We start from the raw sequence: 25,348 nt of genomic DNA, 5'->3' as shown, positions 1-25,348 counted from the left end.
TTTTTATCTGTGTAATGGTTTGGTTTACTTTCGTTCTTACATATATATGGGGGAATACCGTTCTGAACACATGCATGGCATTTGTTGTGATTAAAATCGTGTTACTTGTTGCTAACGTCGTCTCCGATAAGATCTTAAGAAGCATTACCCTTTCCTTGTGCGTAATTATAACAGTTGGTATAATACACAATACGTAAGGACAGAAGATGCTGTCATTCTTCTGGGTTTTCATCGATCGAACCCTCTGAGCGCGCACCATACCTGACGCTTGGTATAAGTTTTGCTTAGCAAACCAATAAACCCACCGGACGCAAACGCATGACAAACCGTGCAACGTATAAATACAGCTAAAGGTTAATCTAGTATAAACTTCTTACTTTCAAATATCAACAGAAACGGAAAATAGTGACGACCAAATGATGTCAACGTATTCGTATTCATATTAGTTCGAATCCTCGTAAATCTAGCGTTTTTACTCAACGTGTTTTATTTGCACATCTAGAAAAGGAGTGTGTCAATGTGCAGTACGATCTAAAAGTTAACTCTAACTAAGTTTTCTTTCCTTCCTTTGTAGGGGCTCAATTATACATATTATACGACGGTGAAGGCGATTCTGGTTCTAATCGAGAGGGGGTCGGTAGATAAAAAGCAAGTATTTAGTTAAATGCAACAAAAAGACACGTTCTTTTGTTCAAGTGTGTTTATGTGTGATGGAGAGAGAGAGTTTCCGGAACGTAGAACTCAGTCCAATCAGTATAGCCTTGATGTGGGGCAAGTATACTGTGAGAGATTTGACATTTCTTGGCCTACCTCGATGCGTGGAAAATTCAGGCAAAAAATCGCACAAGATAAGAGCAAGTGTTAGATTTTTCTTTACCCCAGTACGGAGCTGAAAAGCAACGTCAAATTAAATGAATCTTGCTGTGTTAAATCTCTTGACCATTTCGGTCAAGGAAAAAGAATACACTAAACGGAAATTACTTGAGCGATTTCGTTTGTAGTCCATACCTAGCATTAAACAGCATGTCTTTTGTAACGTAAAGCTAGGACCGTCCAGCACAAGTTTGATGCTCCGGAGGAACCAAAAAAGCAGAAACTTTCTGTTGTGTTTCCAAATCAGCCGAAACAGTGAAAAATCGTGGTTAAGGCAAATTAACATACGAGCTAATTTGATAGCGTCTACACTTCACTAGCGTTCACCTAGGATACGATGTGACAACAGAAATTCGCCTGCCTTGTTATATTTTCGTTCGATTTCATCGACGATGGAAATCCAGTGCTGCCACTTTTCTTTATTCCGAATCTTTCAAACGATTTAAATTTAACGATTGAAATTTGGATGCATATTTCGCAATTTAAATCATTAGTTGCAATTGGAATAGCATCACTTGCAAGTAAAATTTATTTCAAACGTAGCGTTATTTCATTTATAGTGAAATATATCAAACAATCAATTGATTTTGCACCAAAACAATGATATTTATCAATGTTCAGATATAAGAGCCACTTTAGGTTGATTTACATTTGAAAGCTGACATTTTTAAGTCGATAAAACTTGAATAGAAAAATACAGTGATTTTAAGTATTGGTATCATATGCTAAACCTTCAAACTAGCAACACGGCCAAACCAATAACAAAGCGATTTGATCGCAGCAAACGGATAGCAATTTCGACCAATCACCGGTCTCCGTTTGACAGCAAAATGGTCTCAAATCGGCTGACTACGTGACGCATCCTATCCTAGGCGTTCACCACGAAAGAGACCGAATTAGGCTCGGGCAACGCGCAGGTTGCTGTGATCAAAAACGTGTTGCTAATGGCAATCAATTTGAATTTGAATTTTGCGCGGCATGCTACGATCACACCTAAAACATTCAGTTTGCCAAGAAACACATGATTTTGCAAGTGCTTTGCTCATGTGGTAAACGGAATGCGCCGTTCGTGACTACCGGGCCTGTAAACGGGGAGATCTACCACAAGTGGTGTCTGCAGAAGCGTCTGCGTCATCTGTTCAAACGGCTCGTGAGCTCTACGATCTTATGGCCAGGTCAAGTTTCATTCCACTACATTCAGAAGCTGTTCTGGGGTTCTGCGGTACGAAGCCAACGGGGTCACTTTCGTACCCAAGAACCCAAGGCCATGAATCTCACCAATACCCCGCAACTAACGGCCATCGAGAAATACTGGGGTATTATGAAGCAGGCACTACGAAACCATCCCAAGGAGGTCATATTTGAGGAACACACGAAGTAAAAGTGGGTTTCCGTACAGAAGAAGTTATTCTTTCAGTACGTCCGGCAATTAATCCAGGGATTGCTTCGGGCATTCTCCCAGGGTACCTTCGAGAATCACTTTATGGATTTCTCTGGAAATTCATCCAAGAATTCCTCAAGGAATTCCTTGGGAAAATTCTGAAAATTCCTCAAAAGATATCTCCGGGAATTCTTCTAGGGATTCTTCCAGGAATTCCTTTAAAAATTCCTCCGGAAATTCCTTCAGAGATTTCTTCAGAGATTCACCCGGGAATTTTTCCATTTTTCCTTCGGAATTTCTTAAATGCCATGGGAATGCCATCAGAGATTCCAGAGGTTCCATCGGAAATTCTTCCAGGGACTCAAATGGGAATTCTATCAGGGAGTCCACCAGGAATTCTTCCAAGAGTTCCAAGAGTTACTTTAGGGATTTCTCTAGAAGTTCATCCAAGAATTCCTCCAGGAATTCCATGAGGGAATTCTTCAGAGCTTTCTCCAAAGATATCTCCGGGAATTCCTCGGGGAATTCCATCAGAGATTCCTTTATGAATTTCTTCAGAGACATCTCCAGGAATTCTATCAGAGATTCCTCCAAGAATTCCTTCAGAGATTCTTCCGGGAAGTTCCACAGGGATTCCTTCGGAATTTCTTAAATGCCTTGGGAATGCCATCAGAGATTCCAACGGAAATTCTTCCAGGGATTCATATGGGAATTCTATCAGGGAGTCCACCAGGAATTCTTCCAATAGTTCCTTTGAGAATTACTTTAGGGATTTCTCTGGAAGTTCATCCAAGGACTCCTCCAGAAATTCCCTGGGGAAATTCTTCAGAGCTTTCTCCAAAGATATCTCCGGGAATTCCTCCAGGGATTCCTCCGGAAATTCCATCAGAGATTCCTTTACGAATTTGTTCAGAGGCATCTCCAGGAATTCCTTGAGAGATTCTTCCGGGAATTTCCACAGGATTTCCTCCGGAATTTCTTAAATGCCATGGGAATGCCATCAGAGATTCCATCGGAAATTTCTTAAGAGAATCCTTTTGGGAACTCTTTCAGAACTTCAAGAGGTTCCATCAGAAATTCTTCCAGGGATTCATATGGGAATTCTATCAGAGAGTCCGCCAGGAATTCTTCCAAGAGTTCCTTTGAGAATTACTTTAGGGGTTTCTCTAGAAGTTCATCCAAGGCTTCCTCGAGGAATTCCCTGAGGAAATTCTTCAGAGCTTTTTCCAAATATATCTCCAGGAATTCCTCCGGGAATCCCATCAGGGATTCCTTTATGAATTTGTTCAGAGACATCTCCAGGAATTCCATCAGAGACTCCGCCAGGCATTCCGTCAGAGATTCCTCCGGGAATTTTCACAGAAATTCCTTCTGAAATCCTTCACGGATTTCTCAAGAGAATATTTTCAGGGGTTCCTTCGGAAAGTTCCATCAAGAATTCCTTCAGAGATTTCATCGGAGATTCCATAGGGAGTTTCTTCCTTCGGCAGTTCTTGAGCTATGCTATCGGAAATTTCACCTGGGATTCTATTACAAATTCCACCAGAGATTTCATTGAGAATTCCTTCAGGGATTCCATTGGGAGTTTCTTCTGGTATTCTTATGGAAGTTTATCCAGAGATTTCTTCTGGATTTCCTCCAGAAATTCATTCGAGTATTCCTTTGGAAAATCTTTCTTCAAAGATTCGATCAGCAATTTTTGCAGAGATTTCGTCGGGAGCTAATTCAGCGATTCCATCGGGGATTCATTTAGGGATTCCCTGGGAGATTCTAATTGGATGCCTCCGGGAATAACTCCTGCAATCCCTCGAGAGATTCATCCGGGAGTTCTTCTAGGGATTATACCTGTAATTCCTTCAGGGATTCATTCAGTTGCTCCAGGGGTTTCTTCAAGAATTCCTCCAAGAATTCCACCAGCGATTTCTCCGGAAATTCCTCCAGGGACTTCTACTGGAGTTCCTGCAGATTCTTCCTGGAACTTTTCCAGGTATTTTTTCAATAATTATTCCAGAAATCTTTCAGAAATATCTCCAGTAATTCCTTCAGAGATTGTTTCGTTCATCCCTTTAGAGATTCCTCCGAATCCATTCCATTATGGCATTTCTCCAGAAATTCCTCCAAGGATTCCTTTGGGAATCCCTTCAGGAATTTCTCCAGTGATTCAAACGGGATTTTTTTTTTCAGGATTCCTTCGGAACTTCCATCAGCAATTCCTTCAGAGATTCCATCGGGAATTCTTTTAGGGATTTCATAGGGAATATCTTCAGGGATTCCTCTGGGAGATTCCAATCAGATTCCTCCAGGGATTACTCCGGAAATCCATGCTACAATCCCTCGAGAGATTCATCCGGGGGTTCTTCCAGGAATTAATCCTGAAATTCCTTCAGGGATTCCTTCAAGAATTGCTCCAGGGGTTCTTCGGGAATTCCCCCTAGAATTCCGCCTGGGATTTCTCCGGAAATTCTTTCAGGGATTTCTACTGAAGTTCCTGTAGATTCTTCCTGGAATTTCTCCAGGTATTCGGAAATTCCATCAGAGATTCCATCGGGAATTCTTGTAGAGATTTCATAGAGAATTTCTTCAGGGATTCCTCTGGGATATTCTAATGGGATTCCTCCGGGAATCCCTCCTGCAATCCCTCGGGGGTACTTCGAGAAATTATTCCTGAAATTGCTACAGGAATTCCTTTAGGCGTTGCTCTGGGGATTCCATCGGAAATTCCTACTGGAATTCCGACAGAGATTTCTCTGGAAATTCCTCCAGGATTTCTACTGGAGTTTCTGCAGATTCTTCCTGGAATTTCTCCAGGGATTTTTTCAATAATTCTTCCGGGAAATCTTTCAGAGATATCTCAAGGAATTCCATCACAGATTCCTCCGGGAGTTCCTTCAGAGATTGTTCCGTTAATACCTTTAGAGATTCCTCCGAATTTATTCCATTATGGCATTTCTCCAGAAATTCCTCCAGGGATTCCTTTAGGAATCCCTTTAGGAATTTCTTCAGTGATTCAAATGGGATTTTTTTTTTCAGGATTCCTTCGGAAATTCCATCAGGAATTCCTTCAGAGAATCCATCGGGAATGCCTTCAGAGCTTCCATAAGCAGTTCCTTCAGAGATTCCATCGAGAATTCTTATAAAGGTTTCATAGAAAATATCTTCAGGGATTCCTTTGGGAGATTTCAATGGGATTCCTTCGAGAGTTACTCCGGGAATTCAATGGGATTCTTCCGGGAGTTACTCCGGGAATCCCTTGTGCAATTCATCCGGGGTTCTTCCACAGATTAATCCCGAAATTCCTTCAGGGATTCTTTCAGGAATTACTCCAGGGGTTCTTAGGGAATTCCTCCAAGAATTCACCCTAGGACTCCGCCTGGGATTTCTCCGCAAATTTATTCAGGGATTTCTACTGGAGTTCTTGCAGATTCTTCCTGGAATTTCTCCAGGTATTTTTTCAATAATTCTTGCAGGAAATCCTTCAGAGATTCCTTCGCGAGTTCCTTCAGGGATTGTTTCGTTCATTCCTTTTGAGATTCCTCCGAATTCATTCCATTTTGGCATTTCTCCAGACATTCCTCTAAGGATTCCTTTGGGAATCCCTTCAGGAATTTCTCCAGTGATTCAAACGGGATTTTTTTCCAGGATTCTTTCGGAAATTCCATCAGAGACTCCATCAGGAATTCCTTCAGAAAATCCATCGGGAATGCCTTCAGAGTTTCCATCAGCAATTCCTTCAGAGATTCCATCGGGAATTCTTTTAGAGATTTCATAGGGACTATCTTCAGGGATTCCTCTGGGAGATTCTAATGGGATTCCTCCGGGAATTACTCCTGCAATCCCTCGAGAGATTCATCCGGGAGTTCTTCCAGGGATTAATCCTGTAATGCCTTCAGGGATTCCTTCAGGAATTGCTTCAGGGTTTTCTTCGGGAATTCCTCTAGGGATTTCTTCTAGAATTCTTGCAGATTCTTCCGGGAATTTCTCCAGGGATTTTTTCAAGAATTCTTCCGGGAATTCCTTCAGGGATTATCAATAATTCTTCCGAGAAATCCTTCGGAAGTATCTTCATGAATTCCTTCAGAGATTGTTCCGTTGATTCCTTCAGAGATTCCTCCGGGAATTCTCACAGAAATTTCTTCGGGAATTCCTTCAGGGATTTCTCCAATGAAAGACCCGGGATTTTTTTTCCCGGATACCTTCGGGAACTCTATCAAAGATTCCTCTGGGAGATTTTAATGGAATTCTTTCGGGAATCCCTCCTGAAATTCTTAGAGAGATTCATCCGGGAGTTCTTCCAAGGATTAATCTTGTATTGCCTTCAGGGATTCCTTCTGGAATTGCTCCAGGGTTTTCTTCGGGAATTTCCCCCGAGAATTCCGACAAGGATTTCCCTGGAAATTTCTCCAGGGGTTTCTTCGGGAATTCCTGCAGATTCTTCCGGGAATTTCTCCAGGGATTTTTTCAAGAATTCTTCCGGACATTTCTTCAGGGATTATCAATAATTCTTCAAGGAATACCTTCAGAGATTGTTCCGTTAATTCCTTCGGGAATTTCTTCAGGGATTTCTCCAGTGATTCACCCGGATTTTTTTTCCGTGATGCTTTTGGAAACTCCATCAGAGATTCCATCGGGAATTCCTCTGGGAGATTCTAATGGAATTCCTCCGGGAATCTCTCCGAATTCATCCGGGAGTTCTTCCAGGGATTAATCCTGGGATTCCTTCAGGAATTGGCCCGGGTTTTTTTCGGGAATTCCTCCAGGAATTCTTCAGGGATTATCAATCATTCTTCCGGGGAATCCTAAAGAAGTATCTCCAGGAATTCCTTCAGAGATTACTCCTTCAAAGATTCCTCCGGGAATGCTCACAGAAATTCCTTCGGAAACTCCATCAGAGATTCCATCGGGAATTCCTTTAGAGATTCCATCGGAAATTCCTCTGGGAGATTCTAATGGAATTCCTCCGGGAATCCCTCCTAGAATTCCTCGAGAGATTCATCCGGGAGCTCTCCCAGGGAGGGATTAATCCTGTAGTTTCTTCAGGAATTGATCCAGGGTTTTCTTCTGGAATTCCTCCAGAAATTCTTTAGGGAATTCCCCCGAGAATTCTGACAGGGATTTCTCCGGAAATTCTTCCAAGGTTTCTACTGGAATTCCGGCAGATTCTTCCGGGAATTTCTCCTGGAATTTTTTTTTTCAATCATTCTTCCGGAAAATTCTTCAGAGATATCTTCAGAAATTCCTTTACGGATTCCTCCGAGAGTGCCATCATCCGGGAATTCTTTCAGAAATTCCTCCGGGAATCCCTTCAGGGATTCCCCAAGAAATTCTTCCAGAGATTCCTTCAGGATTCCTTCAGGGATTTCTCCAGTGATTCACCCGGGTATTTTTTTTTTTTTCAAGGTTCCTTCTGAAATTCCATAAGATAATCCATCTGGAATTCTTTCAGAGAATCCATCGGGAATTCCTTCAGAGCTTCGCTCAGCTATTCCTTCAGACATTTCATCAACAATTCCTTTAAAGATTTCATCAGGAATTCTTTCAGATATCCATTGGGAATTCCTTCAGGGACTACTTTGAGCACTCCTTCAGAGATTCTAAAGAGAGTTCTTCCTTCGGCTTTTTTTTTTCAGCGATTCTTTTGGAAATTTCATCAGGATTTGTATTTAAAATTCCATCAGATTCCATTTAGAATTCATCCACAGATTATATCGGGAATTCATCCAAAGATTCAATCGGGAGTTTTTTCAGGCATTCTTGTGGAAGTTTTTCCAGGGATTTCTCCTGGATGTTCTTATATTTACAGAAATTCAACCGAGAATTCCTTTCGAAAATCTACCTTCAGAGATTCCATTAGAAAACCCTTCACAGATTTCATCGGGAATTTCTTCATGCGCTGTCCATAAACTACGTGGACTCATTTTTTGGTCATCTCTTTCCCTTCGTAGACTTTTTTTCATACAAAAATTTGTATGGAGCGTAGACTTTTGCCCTTAGAGTCTACGTAGTTTATGGACAAGCCCTCAGCGACTTCATAAGGAATTCCATCAGGGATTCCTCTGGGAGTTTCTAATGGAATTCCTCCGGCAATTTCTCGAGAGACTCATCCGGGAGTTCCTCCGGGGATTAATCCTGTAATTCCTCCAGTGTATACTGCAGGAATTGCTCCAGAGATTTCTACGGAAATTTCTGCAGGAGATCATCCAAAATTTCTGCGAGGGATTTCTGCTCAAATTCTACCAGGGATTCGTACTAGTATTCCTGCAGATTCTACCGTGCATTTCTCCAGGGTTTTTTTTTTCAAGAATTCTTTCTTCAGGGATTTCTTTTGGAATTTATCTTGAGGTTTCACCAGGAATCCTTCCAGGGATTTTTCGGGAATTCCTCCACGGATCCCTCTGAGAGCTTTTGCAGTGGTTCCTACGGGAAATCATCCAGGGATTTCTTCAAGAATACTCTCAGAGGTTCCTCCGGAAATTTCTCCGAGACCTCCCTCAGGGAATCCTGCGGTAATTTATCCAGGGATTTCCGCATCAGATTTCTTTGGAAATATCTTCAGGAATTTCTCCGGGAACTCTTCCAGAGGTTTCTCTGAGAATTTCTGCTGGAAATGTCTCCAGCGATTCCTGCAAGGATCTCTTCGAAAAATCGCTGATAGATTTCTTCGGGAATTTATCCAGAGATTCCCGCGATAATTCCTTCACGGATACCTCCGGGAATTCCTCCTGCAATTCATCCAGAAATTCTTCTGGGGATTTCTCCGTGAACTTCTCCAGCGATTTCTTCAGGAATTCCTCGTGAGATTTATTCGGGAATTTCTCCAGGATTTTTCCGGGAAGTCCTCCAGGAATTCCTTTACAGATTCCTCCGGAGTTCTTGTAGGAATTCCTGTGAGAATTTCCAGAGATTTCTTCAGGAATGCATTCATAGATTGCTCCAGTAATGACAGTTATGAGTTTTATGGCTGACAGAAACATAGAACATTAGTATTGGTGTTGATGACGAGATGTGAAATGATGTTTTATTGATCATCAGAACCATCAAAAGCAGAATAAAAGAATGAAGGTTTTATGAGAATCTACAGAACTTTCCTGAAACTAATTGGCCCTTACATTGAAACTTGGATTGATTTGCAGACTTGTGTAAACTGTTCGTGAAAAACTAATAGCAGTTCGATAAGATTTCGTGACAATCCCTTTTTCAAACTAGGAGACTGGCACCAATGTTAATAAGCATGATCGATTAAACCTGATTACGCCCCCGCTTCAATATCTCTCTCAGAAAAGTATAGTTTCCTCCAACTGCCTTCTCGAATTCTCAGGGTTGTTTTAACTTTTAATATCCGATAGCACCAAGAAACGCAGCGAAACGAGGACGACGGCACGTGCGTTACTGGCTCTTCCCCATTTCCCATCCAACCATCCACTCATAACGCTTGGTTGTCTTATTTTGGTAATAATCTGCGAACAAAGCAACCGTTTTTTTTAGTCGATTGCGACATGGTTTGGATGCTATGTTTGGGAACGCTTTCTGGGAGTCTCGTCGTACCCATCCAAGTGTGCCTTGACTTTCCGAGTACTCTGTTCTGCGCACTCTGAAATGCGCTAACACGACTCTCTTCATCCAGTGCATTTACAGTTGTGTTTGTGTTGTATTCATTAACGTTATTTTACCCGCGATTTTTATTTATTTTTTATAGTTTTTTTTTTGTTTTTCTAACAACAGTATTTGACTGTAGCAAAACGTTCAAATTCAAAGCAACAATTGAAAACGGATCACCGAAATCAAAACTTCGAAACGGAAATTTTCAAATTCAATAAATTATCCACACAATAGAGCACTGGATTGGTTTGATTTCTTTTTTTCTCTTCAATTACCTACTAGTCAGGAATAACAACTACTATCAAACCGATGTGTGTGTGTGTGTGTGTTTGTGTATTTGCGTGTAATTTTCCGTGTCCGAAAATGTGTCTTACATATTTGAAATTTTATCGAAAGTCTGATTTTGCCGTCTTTCTTTTGTGTTACACATGCAGAATGTTGTTATTTCTTTAAGAATTGGTTTCTCTTCCTATATAGCTGCTGTCTTGCCTCGGTTAGTTATAAATGTCTTCAAAGGTGTGTCTACGAATGTCATGGTGAATGATTCTCAATGGGTTGGTTTTCACGTGTGGGAGCTAATTTTGGTGTTACTTCGTATTTCCATTCCATTCAAACGTATGTATGTACGTGCACAATAGAATGTGGATTTTTTTTAGAGTGTATTGGCGCTGGCGTAGCTTTTGGAACGCCGCGCCACCGTGTTCTGTTCATATCTAAGATGGTTATTTAAAAATGCTTATTTACTTAGCTAAATTACGCCTTTTTCAGTGGCACGCCCGGTACGTTGCTCAAACCGTAATTTCTACGTATCGTGAAATGTTGACCTCGTGAGCAGTACGCATCGTTAAACTGAAACTTTTTCGTGTTATAAGTAGTCGACAACTTGGATCGTGTTGGAATCCTTACAGCGAAACAAAACTGCGCAGCAAAAGCAGTTCGGAAAAAAAATTGATCATAGCAAGCAGTGATCGTCAACAAAGAAGCCTCAGTTATCCCCCATATACACATTTTTTTCTGATTATGTAACGAAAGACGCAGTAGGTTTTGCCATTTCAACCGAAGCGAACAAAAATGGCCTATATCGTCATTTCATTTCTCAAAAAGTTGCAATCTTTAACTTTCGTGTACTGAAGAAATGCAGTATTTCAAAGAATCTCTGGAAGCATAAAAGAACTCGTCTTTAAAGAAGTATTGATAAACTTTATTCGTTTGCTGCAGTAACGCAGGTATCTATCACAGATCGTCAATATTTTAGAAGTATTCTCACAATTTTTGCTGATAATATTCTTGAAGTTGCAATTGTGGAAATATAAAAAAAAAAGTTCAAAACTTCATAAACTGTAGTATTCAGAAAACAGATTCAATGAATGTCGCTAACGAGCGTTCCCATGGAATCCCTACCAAACCATGTTTGTGACCTACTGCGATCGTTTATGGAGAGCAAAGTATCGAAAAGTCTCAAAATCCTTGCTGCTTCGCAAGGGAAAAATCACTCCTTCGCTCCATTGTTGGCTTAATAAAGCCGCCTTTCTGACATGTTTGGTAATGCTTGCCCTTGAAATTGATTTCTGTGTAAGTGTGGGTGTCGTTACAATCGATTATAAGTACTGACTGCTAGATCTGTATCTACCTCTCTGCGTGCGATTACCTTTGTCTATTGTTTTCATGCCGACTAACGTCGCGATCTCATCACTTTGCCTCAGGTTTTAGCGCTTTGGTTTTTTTTTTTGTTGTTAATTTATTACTTATTTATGTTTCAACTTGGTAACACGAAACTTATATCCGGTCGTTATTATTTTTGGTTTGTTTGTTTTTGTTTCTTTTTTCTTTAATGTCTACCGTTTTTCAGCTGTCATTTCACGTTTCTTTTAAGAGTAGTTACTCCACTAATGCTTCTACAGCACCTCTCATCAAATGGGGTTAATTTACAGCGGTGTTTGTATTGTAACAGAATAACACCGGGCTCTATCTCGGTGACTGTGTTCCTAGTTTAGTTTTCGCTTTTTTATATAACAGTAAAAATACCTTGTTTTTTATTCTTTAGTTTTTTGCTTCTTAGTGTCGTAAAAATGGATTTTTCTCTGCTACTTTTTCTTCTTCTTTTTTTCTCAGTTATTGCGTAAATATCTCGACAATCGTGTGATTACTTCTCTACGGTTTTGGTTTCTGATTCAGTATTAAATACACGATTGTTTTTTTTTTTTGTTCTTCCTAATTTATTTATATTTATTATTTTACAAGAAAACGCTTTCGCTTCTACGTCGACGTAGTTTAATAATGGCTTTCGGTTGTTTTATTTTTAGTGCTAGTATTTGGTCATGGTTTGAATGTTTCATGTCGCTGTATTTCTTTCTAACGCTTTGCCCTCCCGATTTTTGGAAGTTCTTCCGGATCGACTGAAATCGCGATCGAACTATGATAATGATTAATTTGGGGCCAAGCCGCCGCAAAAACAATTGAATAGTTAAATTTAGTTTGAATTACTGTTTGTCACATTTGGACTTTTGTGATAGAAAGTTTATAACTACAAAACTATAATGTAAAAATAATAGCATCATAACTGAGCCAATATAACTTGATAACATATAACCTTCAATTACCATCAGGGACGTTTGTCTGACCACAGTAGAACTAAACAAAGGATCAAATAGGGAACTAATGGTTGAAGAAATGTTCGAATTTGTCAAAATATGACTGTGTGAAGAATTTTGGTATTTGAAAAATTTGTATGATAGGGTAATGGTTCCCTTATTAAGCATGTGGCTCCCATTTTCATCCTACGAAAAACAAAGGAATGAAGCACTGTTTGTTTTGTTTCTTATTTTTGTATTTTTTGTTAGAAGTGAGCACGCATGAAAACAAAAAGAACGGAATCAATCGGTGCCGTAATCGCTTGTTTTCAAATAGGATGAAATTGGGAGCGTGAGATTACTGATGGAACACAAACCCTAATTCCAATTTCGAATATCTTAAATAAAAAATATCTAAGCCAACAAGTTTTTTTTTTTCAATTTACTGGTTTGTCGTAAACATTCTATAAAAGTTATAATCAATAGACAGTTTGTTGATTCATTAGCAAACAAAGAATAAAAACTAAAAATCAATTCTGTTGAAATTTGAATTTACGAATCCAGTTTTGCTCCCCCCAGCGAGGCGATTAAACCAACTAAACTTCCTCTTGAGATTCTTGAGGAACAAACTCACCAAATTATACGAATTCCAGTATTCTCGAGACAAACTTGTTGACTACCATTTGCGTCTCCACGTGGCTGTCCACTCCAGAAATATCACCAAAAATTACACGGAAACCCTGCGAAAACGAAGACGAACTCCGGAGTGCCGGAAATAAGAAAAACTCTCACAACAATCGTAAATTATCCTACTCAACACTACACGATCCACTGAACCGTCAGGTAAGCGAAAAATGTTGCACATCGAAAATTGATTTGCAAGCACTTCTCGAGGCGCACCCTGAGTAATGCGAGTGCATACACTTCAAACGGAATCACTCAAGTAATTTTCGTTCAGTGTATTATTTTTCCGTGACCGGAATGGTCAAGAAATTTAACACAGCAAGCCCTATTTCATTTGACGATTCATTTCAGCAACGTACTAGGATCCGGAATAAAGCGGCGCTTGCTTATTTCTTGGGCGAATCCTTGCCTGAATTTCTCACGCATCAAGATAGGCCAAGAAATTTCTTGGGATCTGCGTACTACCCATAAGGAATAGCACCACCAGAAGTTTCTCAATTCAAAGGCGACCATATTCAAAACAACACGAAGCAAAAAAAACGCGTGACAGTTTTGAAAGCAGTCGCTCGCGCGCACAGCCTGCTACGATCTCCTTATTTATGCTGTTTTGTAGCCGTAGAGTAGGGATTTTCTAAATAGTAATAGTAGTAAGAGATTCTTCGAGAAGTTCTTCTATAATTACTTTATCAAGGGTGCTACCGTCTACCCCCGTTGGTTTGAACGACAACTCATGCAAACCAAAGGGGTCCATTTCTAATTTGAACTTCTAGCAACCCTGTTTGCATCGAAAAACACTACTGGCAACCTGTTTTGGTGTTTTGTTTTGATTCTGCGTTCCGTTTCACACCGTTCCATTAGCAGAATGACGTTTGAACCATCATTAGTTTGAACGATGTGCAGATTAGAGGGGTCAAACTAAAAAGTGTTCAGATTACGTGCGGTCAAACCAACGGGGGTAGACGGTACTGGAATTCCTCGATGAATGTCTCTGGGATTGCATCTCGTAGGATTTCTTTAATTATCTCCTAGAATTCCACAAGCAACAGACATATCATAAATGAATCACGGCAGCGCAAGATATGGCTGTATTAAAGTTTCTGTGACTTACTTCTAACATTGTCGGGGATGAACCAGCCTCGGGCTGAAAATCCCCATAATAAAGAGCCAATAATAATAATTCTAACATTGTATTATATTATACAACCAAAACTGAAGCTGCCGTGACTTTTATTTGACATGGCGTTGGGTCGTTAAGAAATATTCATGTGGGATTTTCTTAAAGAGTTTCTTTTGAAACTCCTTTGCGTATTCTCACGGGGGATACTCCCGTGTAATCCCTTAAATTTCATTCAAAAGGACTTTTAGGATGCTTTCTGGGATTCCTTAAAAAACGTTTCAACGATTTCTCTAGGTAGTCTTGTACATTTCTGCTTGGTTATCTCTTGCAATATGTCGAGAAGCTTTTTTTGAGATCCCTCAAGAAGTTCTTGCTGACATTGCTCCAAACGTTTGTTTTTGAATTCATCCAGTAGTTTCTACATAAATTTCCTGAAGAATTCAATCGGGTTTCTCTTATGATTCCTTCGGGAATTCCTGTTATGATTGATGCAACAGTTTATTCTATGAATGCTTCATACAATCTCATAGGATCCTGATCCTGACATATAGGAGCATCTTAGGAGACGTAAATATATAGGTTAAAACACGTACTTTTCCGTCTTATAAGACCTCATTTCAAACGAGTTGGTTACATTTTCCGTTGTTAGACTTAATTTCACAAAAAGAACGTTAATTTCAGCATAGTGCTTGTGAATTTGAGTTGTTGAATGTTTACGTCTGAGTCAGAGATAATAGGTAGAGAAGCGAAGAGTGAACAGCCGCCAGAACGGCAACACTTTTTCTGTTTTGATTTCATCGCTCGGATGCTGGCAACTGCAGCAAAGCAGATTAATCCACCCATCGAAGGTAGTGCCTATCTTGCATACCGCATTTGAAAACTTATACTGTTGTTTTATTAACTAGGCATTATCAAACTGATGTTCCAAAATGGAACAATTTTCATCATTTCAAGGAATCAATGTTATTTATACTGTTATCCATGGTATTTAAAAACTTTGGTAAAAAATATGTTTCAAATGATTGCAATACTTATCTTCACTTATGCGGTAATCGTCAAGGTTTGTTGATTTTGCTCGATAGGATACCAGTTTGACGGTGTATTTTTGGCTTCACACTCTTCGCTTCTCTACCTATTTTCTCTGGTCTGAGTAAGGGCGTCATGTAAAGTTCGTTTGTATTCTTAAAGTGGAAGCAATTTTAAGCATTTCTCCAGAATTTCTCGTGTGATTCTTTAGGAGCTTTCTTCTAAAATTCATTCAATCAAATTCCACAATCTTGTGGGATTCATCCATATTTTTCTGGAATTCGTCCCGTTAATTTCTTGATTATAAAGAAGTATTACTTCTTTAGAAAATAAGTTGGCATTCCTAGAGATGGTTCTTCTAAGGTATTTGCAGTAGATCCTCTTGAAATATCTTTAGCAGTTCGTGCGGGAAATCCACCAGGGTTCCCGAACAATTTCTATTTGTAATTGTATTTGGACCTCGTAAATCTACTTCCATTGGTTTACACTATTGGAAGTTAAACCATGAAAACCTCCATGAGTTTTTTTTACGAGATTCCTTCCCGAATTCATTGAGGAGCTTCTTCTGGAATACCTTTAAGATATCATGGGATTTTTCTATGCAATCTCTTGGAATCTCTCTAGAACGACTCTTATATTTCCGCAAGAAGTTCTTCCTAGGATTCTCTCAAGAATGTTTCTGGGATTCTTCTAGGAAAACTCGTACAACTTTACTTGGTTAGCTCTTGGAATTCGATGTATAATAATCAGCTGACAGCTGTTCTTTGCGATTTCAGGAATTTCTTCATAAATCAACTAGGATGTCCCGTTCTAAATTTCTCCTGGAAATAGTTTCAAAAAACAACCAGGAATCTGATTTTCTCAAGGAAATCATTCTGGGTTTTACCCAAAAGATACTCTTGAAACTTTTTCAGGAATTTCATCTGGTAGTTGCCCAGATTCTCATTCTAAAATTACTCCAGTAATTCCTCCAAAGTTTTTCCAAGAAAACTTTTTAGAAATTTCACCTCAGATTTCCACCAGAAGTGCTTACTGGGATTCCCCAAAAGTTTTTTTTAAGATTGCATCACTGCATTGTGCAGCATAAATGTCCCCAGTTAATGGGGATTCCCATAAGACATGGGACAACTATGATGCACACGGCAGATCAGGTGTTCATTCTGAGAAATCCTTCAAGGATTATGTAGTGACCAAGCTCCTTCCGGATTACATCCACGACTTCGCTCTCGGAGTCCTCCAATAGCTTCTGATGGATTAATCCCAAGACGGTTTTTGGAATTTCTCAGGCATTTCCTACTGGGTTTCTTTCAAGCGTACCTATTCGGATTTTTTCGGGAGTTTCTCTTTCCAAGATACATTTTCCAGACAAATTAATCTTGTAGAAGTTTTGAGAACCGTCATAAAACCTAATATCTATTATTTTGGTTTCATGATGTTTCTAAGAACCTCTTCTAGTCTATTTGGCTAAAAATATCACTAGGGTTGGCAATACTCTAGATGTTTCTTCTGGGGATCTCTCTCGAGTTTCTTCTGGAGTTTCCTTGGTTTTTTTCTTCTAGACATATTCAGTAGTTCCTTATGATAATATTCCCGGAGTTCTTGGTGAAAACCCTACATCGAAGTCCTGTATCAATCCTCTGTAAATATTCTCGGACAAATCCTAGACTAAACACTTGTACAACTGTCCAGAAACATTTTCTGAAGGAATACAAATAAAGTTACCCTAACATAGAACGCTAAAAGGAAACGAAAAACCAAATGGCTTGATTATCCGGGTGATTTGATTATCTATATATATAAAAATGCAGTGGCATACGTGAGACCGCGCATAACTTGCGAACGGAAGGACCGATTTTGTTCGTCTTAGTTTTGTTCTGTTAGTTTTCACCCAAGGAAGGTTTATGAGGCAAAAGGATGGAAAAATTGAGAGTTTTTGAAAATCGATCTTCCATGCATTTTGACCGGGGACTTGGTCTTGGCTAGAAACTTGAAACGTCAAAAAACGCAGTAGGCAAGACAAAGTTTGCCGGGTACAGCTAGTCTTTATATAAGTTATGAATGCTCAAAATTTCATAGCATTCGGTTCACTGAATCCGGAGATAAAACAGTTCAAAGTTGGCTATCGGATAATTATGCCTTTTACCAGAATCTTTCTTGCTCCATGTAGAATAATGCGATATTTTCCAAATTTCGACTATTGAGAGGCAAAAATTTAAATTTAAAAATTTGAGAATTTTTGATTCACCTTTCGAAAAGTAGCAGCTAGTTGACTATTTTTTGGAAAGCGAAAATTTTGCCTGTCCCGATCATTTTGTCTATCCCCTGTCTATGTATGGAAATCTCAAGCAACAATTTGAGGGACATTTTTATGTGAGGAACCGCAATCAGGGTTGGAAAATATGAAAAAAAAGTGTAATTTGGTTATTTGCCATTTTAACTGCCTCTGGAGAGAAATATTCATCGAAGATATCATTATTGCTGCAAAACTAGCCAACATTGGTGACATTTTTTCCATGACATTTCACAACCCTGCGCAATAGAACAACTGCGCTTTTTTGGTTTTATGAAAGTTCTAAGTTATTCTTCTATTCTTAAAAATGTTACTTGAGATTTTTTAGATATTTCTCCAACGGTATCCTACCGAAACTGGGAGCAGATTTCAGTAAATTATGATTGCATCTGATTTACTGCTTCTATATCAATATGTGCAGTATGACACAGTTTTAGTTTTCTGCCGCTAGGTGGCGTTGGAAGCATTATATCAACTATAATTTTTGTTGATTTTGACAGTTTTTTAAGTGTTTTTCGCTAAGGATTGCCATTTTATAAACAATAATAATTTATTTAATGGATGTCTTTGCGTAACAAACAAATCTCGCGTCACTTTCGAAAACGGTCAAATATTTTCGCAAACCAACACAAGTCTGCTCCTTTAGCGCCATACTTTATCCAACATCGTCTCAAATTGCTGAAACAAACGTCTAACGTTGCCTATTGATGTGGGTAAGACATTCCCAAACATGTTCTGTTGGGTTGGAAATAGCTTCTTTTAGCAAAGCTCATCCCAAAAAGAAAAAGATGCTTAATTTGCTTCTTCTTTTCAGAGCTGCCTCCAGGGGTTATTCCATGTATACTTGCTGAAATTGCTCTAAAAACCTTTGCTGAGAATAATTCTGTAGATTTCCTGCTCGGATTGCTTCAGGAATTGCTGCTGGGATTTTTCTATGCATTTTCTACGAACTATTTTCAGAGATTGCATCATAAAATTCTCTTGGGATTCCTCCAAGATTTTCTACAGGAAACGCTTCAGGAATTCGTGACGAGATTCCTCAATAAATTTTTACTGTGATTACTCCAGGAATCTCTGCCTGGAATTACTGCTGATGTTCCTCTGGGACTTCCTTCATGAATTATTTCGGAGATTTCTATAACAATCCCTTCAGAAATTTCCCTTTTATTTTTCAGGAGGGCTCCTTTTATACCTCCAGAAGGTATTCTTGGTATTCTTTTACGATCACCGGCTAGGTTTCCTCTCGAAATTCATGCTGATTTTCCTACAGATTTTTTCCAGAAATTTTCATAGAAACTCTAGAGATGACTCCGGAAATTTATGTACGAATATTTCGAAAATTCCTCCTAGAACTATTCCGTGGATTTATCCATCAATTCACTTAAGGATTTTCCAAGGGATTTTTTTTATTCCTGGGTACTAGGATTTTACCTAAACTTCTTGCTGCGTATCCTCTAGGAATTTCTGCTTCGATTCTCCTAGTTCTTTCAGAATTTAATCGTGGATTCCATGCTATGTTTCCTCAAAAAAAATTCTGGTATACCTTTTCTGGATGTATCAATCTAGAAGTTTTTCTTGGGAATCCTCCAAAAAAATTTTCTGGTATTTCTGCAGGATTCTTTTTATACAGGAACACCTTTAGGAATGTATCTAGAGATTTCTGCTAGAGTAAGAAATTGGAAAGAGGTAATGAATCGTCCAAACATTTATATAAGGTTTTTCTAGGGATTGTTTCAGGATTTACCTTTAGGATTTAGGAAGTCTACCGGGATTTTTCCAGGAATTTCTCTGAGGCTCCCTCAAGGGATTTCTAAAAATGTCTATGAAAGACTTAGGTAATCTTTTCAGAAAATTCCCTCACAATTTATCCAAGAATTTCTCTGAGGATTTCTCCAGAATTCCTTCATAGATGTTCCTTCATAGGGCTCTCTTTATGGATTTACCGAGAATTCCTTCAGGTATTCTAACAGGAATATCTCTTGGTTACTTTGGAAATTTCTCAAATTTTTTACAGAACCCTCTACAAATTTTTGCTGGGCTCCCCGAATTCATGTTAGACTTTCTCAAGTTGTTCTGCTCTGATTCCTCCAGGAGTTGCTACTGATATTCCTCCAGAACTTCTTGCTGGAATTCATTCGTGTGTTTCTCCCGGAAATTCCTCTGAAATCCTAGCAGACACTTCTACAGAGATTTCAATAGGAATTCTATTAATGATTTTTTTCTCGAATAAATCTACAGATTCATCCAGGAATTCCTCTAGGGATGCCCCCAGGAATTTCTTCGGAGATTACAATAGGGATTCCTAAAGAAACCACTCCTGGGATTTATCCGAGAACTCCGATAGAGGAGCTATTTCTGGCATTCTTGTAGGCTTTCGTCCTGTAATTCTTCTGGAATTTTTTAGAGAGTTTGGAGGTTTCTCTATGGATGCTTCAACAGAAATTTCTTTAAAAAATTTCCCAGGGTTTTCTCTACAAATTTCTCCAGAGAATTGAGTTGTGATTGAGTTATAGCATACTTGTCGATCAGATGTTGGATCAAGTTGATTCATTGACAGCGAAAGCTTGCTATACTGTCTTCTACAATTGCCACAAGCTTCATGGCTGTTATGGCAAGAAGAAGAATTAAAAGGTTCAATAGTTCTGCTGTAAAATGCAAAAAAAAAAAACAATTCCTTATGCTACAGCACTGTATATTCACTTTGGTAATCACATTTTTTCCTCCGCCTTCAACACTCACTTGAATTTTTGTATGAAATTCAAGAACTGCAGAAAAAGAATTGCTAGTTAATCTGGAATCCTCACTGCTGTAGGATACGTAGTGAGAGATCGGATATGTTGTGAGTTTTTGTATCATGATCAGCCCGAATGATACCTGATTTTGTGACCCTCGGATCGTGATTCTTTGGTGAGTTTGTTCCGTTTTGCACTGCAATATCATTGGAAGAGATTACTATTTTTGTTTCGTTTCAGAGAGCGAGTAAAGGTTCTTGAGTCTAGGCATAAGGGACAGGACATACGGGGGAAATACCTGTGTCCCATCCAAGGAAACATTGGACCAAGGAGTGACATTAACCTTCTTAACAACGTCACTCTCATAGATTTTCACGTATTTTGCTTTTATAAAGCTGAGAAGGTAGATACGAGATGTCCATGTAGACTCGAGCTCGTTAATTGATGTCTATAGAATTTATAACAACGCTACACAGTAGGCCTGACCACTTTATTGCTGGTAATACATATCCGATGTACTGCAAGCATTAATAATGACAAGAAAATTGAAGGAAGTAGTCAATTCTGTGAAGTAGTTGGTGGTGTGTGTGGGCTAGACTACACTGAACAAGTCAGTTGATTTGAAATTGACTTTGTCATAGCGGAAAGTGACCATAGAAGGTCCTCCGTTCAAAAGATCCCGCAACCTATACATATTATCAATTTTTCACATCTGAACCATGATGAAACAACGATGATTTTTGATAAATCTTCACCAACGAATCCATCAAAATCGCCTAAAAAAATCACAATCTCCGGTCAGATGTCGGTAAAATTGTAATGTACTCCAAGTTCACGCCGCCCTATTTTTCAATCAATACGCCGCGAATTGGTGAACCCTTGGAATACAAAGCCCTATTTCAACAAACACAGTTCGATCGTATCATGTTGATTACTTATGAGTGCACACTTGAAAGGCTTGAGCTTATAATTCATCTCTGTAAACACCATTGCCTAATGCCAAACCCTGTCAAGAAATCAAGCCTAACTTTACTAAACACCGTATGTAACATATGTAAACAAAAAGAGATTTTCACATGTGGCGCTGAATTTCGTTGAGGACTACTTGTATCACTCACAGGGATAAACCAGCCTCGGGCTAAAAATCCCCATAATAAAGAGCCAATAAATAAATATGTATCACTCACCTTTGGGGATGATTTGTGAAAAAATACCCGGATTTTTCCCGTTTCTGATATACTCAATGTATGAGTTGCTATGGGAACAGCGAACTTCCATCTTCAATTTTCTCCGTTCAAGGATTTTGTTAGATACGATGTTTGGTAAAGTTAGGCTTGAAATGAAGGAGATCTGGAAAACTCTCGAATCGAAAATTGATCCCTATTTTCTCAGATCTAGTTGGCTACTTGAGGAACAACTGCTTCAACAGCCTTCCATGTTGGAAATTCCACAGCACTCTTTGATTTAAAATGTGCGCCGATGGAGACGCACGGTAGGTCATTCAATGTCGCTCTTCCGGTATTGGCACCAATTTGCTGTGCCAAGATCGACAAGCTGTCGTCGTAAAGCGCACGACCGAACATATAAAGTGAAGTTTCTACCTTACGAGGACTTCGTTGTTCGTAGCTCTCCGATGATCCTTGTCTAGTGCTACTGCTCAGGCGACATTCCATCCAAGGCGGTATCTGTCCAACCATCCGAATGATCCTAAAATGACAAAACAGTTTCAGTTTCGGAAGCATAGATTACAATACATTAGTAGGTTATGTTACACGTTTTGTCAGCCGGAGATGTATGCTGTCGTCCCTTAACTCTCAAAAGTTAGTTAGCCTCAACCCACCAACAACACCGTTCCGAAAACCCCGCGGATTCCCACGATGCCCACACGATCCGGAGCAATCCGGAGTTCGCCGATGGCTGCATTGACAAGCGTGTCCCACCGCTGCGCTGTTCCAGATTCCAGATCACGCGTTCTTGGCATCACCACCACCACCATCGCCAATCGCCGTTGAATGCAGACCCGATTTTCCTAATCGCAGTGCATTACAATCCACAATCCACTGTCTCTCTCTTACGCATGTTTGCTAGCGCTTACACGACACGCGCCGTCGTACGCATGCATACATGCCACGCACCACACGGTTCTTGCGGTTTCCGTTGTGCGCGTGCTTCATCCTTGCTCAGTTTGGAAGATGCTGCAGTCACACCCCTGGAAGTGGCGTGTCGATCTTCATTCGATCCTCATTGTTTTTTTTTGTTCGATGGCTTGCATTTTTTGTTTGTTTGTTTTTTTTTTTTTGGTTGGACTGTCTGAGACCGAGCGAAGACGACGCGATCCAAACGACTAGTCTCGCTTGTTAACGGGGTTAGTTTCGGCTGCCGGCTGATGAATAGGAAAGTGTCGGGAAGGATGTAGTAGGCGTTGACTTAGTTCTTTTTTTTAAGGGAAAATTGTTTAAACCTAGCAGGCGTTTGGTTCAATAGCAAAAGTGGTTCAATCGATCAGAATGCAATCCCTAAAATGGTAGTTCCACTGATCCCGGATTTGTTTTCTAGCACGATCGCATTACAAAAGCAAGCGGCGGATGGCAATGAACCGTACGCCGCCTGCGATCGCCTAGACAACAACGTAAACAAAAGGGAAATTAAGATAAACTTTTTCAAACACGTTTCTCAACTGATAGGTATTACAGAGCTACGCGGCCTCGGCAGATTTCGCGCTCTGACAGACAAGAATACCGACTCGAGAGATAAACCGGGTGTCACTTCTCGAGAAGCGAGACGTTCGCACATCCTTGTTATATTTTCGTAGCTGTGCTTGTTTTGTTGTTTGCCCTAATTCACCTAGAGATATCAGTTTCTTGATCAACTTCATCATCATCATCATCATTTCGATCGCGATTTAATCTCTGCGCCTACTTCTTTAACCTTCCCTATGTGTGAGCGCTTGGTTTTCACGCATCCAAACGCACGTGCTCGTGTGTCTGTTCAGAGGATGGAGGTTAGGTCTTCGTCAGTCGTCGATTGAAGAGGATAGGGAAATAGGACTAGATATTCTGTATATAGAGAGCAGTAGGCGACCGACTGCGCTCTTCTTCATGTTTTTCTTTTAAGATTACTTTCTCTAGAGGGGATTCGGCTGTCTTTTGATATATACTAATTGCTCATAATTTTTGGATTTTATCTTTGTGTGGTTTTGAAAGGTGCTTCACCTCTACTAATAGGTCGATTCAAGACTTTGTCACTTTTCTTTCGTTCTTAACTATAAGGCAGAAAAACAGTACTTTAAACATTGTTTTCTTCTCTATACTATGTACGGCTCTCAGCTCACCTTCAACGTTTGGTTTAAATTTAACGTGACATGACGTGCTAATCAACAATGAAAAGTAGAAGACAGAAAAAAAAACAACAACATAGACGGACAAAACAATTTAAACGATAAATGCCTCTGCGATCCTTCAGATTTACATAAAGAAATTTCTACTTAGTGGTCGATTTTCCTCGCTGATGCGCAACATAAGTCATTTAACTGTCATATTTTGCCTAATTACTTACTTTGTGTGAAATCATTGAAAGAGTACCCTGAAACTCCACGAATAACTACGATGATTGCAAAGTGGTTCATTCGATTTTGTTCACACGTCTCCTAGTCGATAACCTAAACAATAGTTGTATAAGTGTGTGTGTCCACGTGTGTTGTTCTGACTCGGTGATGATCGTAAAAGCAATGGTTTGTAAATGTGTGAGTTAAATGTGATTGTTTGTTTAATGGTTAAGTCAACTTGATTTGGTTCCTGTGTTTGTGGAAGGGTGAGTGTGTGGTTTGTCATAAGTAAACTTTTAAACTCCTTGTAATAACCATAAGTTTTTTCTTCTTCTTCATCATTCGAACATAATACTCATTTTTTTCTGTTTCGCGTGTCGATCTAGTCTATGTATATATTATTCGCTATATAAACCGTTAAACTTGATTCAAAGGTTGCTTTATCTTCCTACTATACAATAGTTCCGACTTGTCCAGCAATCACAGCAAGCTGTGACCTATTTCATTTCCTTTTAGTTCATATTTTTTACTATGATCCATTGGCTTTGATTTCACTCTCTCGCTTTCTCTCGCACAAAAAATAAAACGTCAACTGTTTCCTCGTTCCGTTCGGTTCATTCCAATCCTACGTATTGGTTCTAGAAGAGATGGTGGCCTACTTTGCTGCGCTGCATTATTCGCTTGGGAAAGCACCTCTTCAGCGCCTACTCAACAAACACAGCTCGTCGTTCAAGGTCGTAACAACTTTGGAAAGAAAACAAGTGAATAAATGACGAAATGCAAATGCTCTGAACTCTGATTGCGTTTGTTATTTTGCTAGTGCTCCTCTTCCCGTTTTGCTTTCCGCACCGCTACACTTTTTTTCTTTTACTCCTGCTACTGTTCCTAAGTCTGGGTTATATTGGTATTCGCATCCTACCAACAAGATTATTGCTTTCTAAACTCTCATTAGAAAGAAATCAATGAACCGCGCGAGATCTTCCCTTCTTCAATCGTATATCAAAGGAATTTATACTGTTGTCGATTTTGTCCAAACCGCGAATTTCTCTGTAAAAAATTAAAGAAAGTAAATTTAAGATTTTCAGAATTTGAATTAGAGACAGTGTTGTAGATTTTTTTTTAAATTGTTTTGTTAAATTTAGATAGTTGCTTTTTTCTTACAGAAAGGAAATCGAAAATAATAAAACACAACAACTGATAGACAAATGTTCCAGATATAGCAGCTTTTATTTATTAAGAACAGCATGCACACAGTATGCATTTCAAACCGAGGAAGGTGTTCGTTTTTATCTACTAAACTACAATCTAAAAGTGAGCAATGTTGAGAGATGCAAACTATTTGGGTGCGATTGGTTAACTCAGTTTTCAATTTATGTACTATGTACTATTGGTAAATACAATTGGCCTTCTTTGGCTAGGTTTCAGTTCTAAAACTTACTTTATACAGCGCTTCACGTAAATTGTATGTTTTATATATGTGTTCCTTCTGAATATTTCTCTTGTATAACTCCTATGTGACCAAATGTATTCATACA

General features: G+C 39.3%; 1 protein-coding gene across 13 annotated transcripts in view; it reads right to left on the bottom strand.

Annotated features, from left to right (window-relative positions):
• LOC109425852 (plasma membrane calcium-transporting ATPase 1) overlaps positions 1 to 25,348 on the bottom strand; it is a 300,257-nt gene continuing 274,909 nt past the window's right edge. For 12 of the 13 annotated variants that reach the window (XM_062856705.1, XM_062856704.1, XM_062856712.1 and 9 more), the window contains one exon: positions 1 to 24,860. In XM_062856705.1, coding sequence (XP_062712689.1) covers positions 24,823 to 24,860 — 38 coding nt within the window. In that variant the 3' untranslated portion in view covers positions 1 to 24,822. The remainder of the gene's footprint in view (positions 24,861 to 25,348) is intronic. The other variant, XR_009998757.1, reaches the window with a different exon arrangement.

This window comes from Aedes albopictus, chromosome 3, assembly GCF_035046485.1.
Source record: "Aedes albopictus strain Foshan chromosome 3, AalbF5, whole genome shotgun sequence".
NCBI lineage: Eukaryota > Metazoa > Arthropoda > Insecta > Diptera > Culicidae > Aedes > Aedes albopictus.
This window is presented reverse-complemented; position numbering and strand designations above follow the sequence as displayed.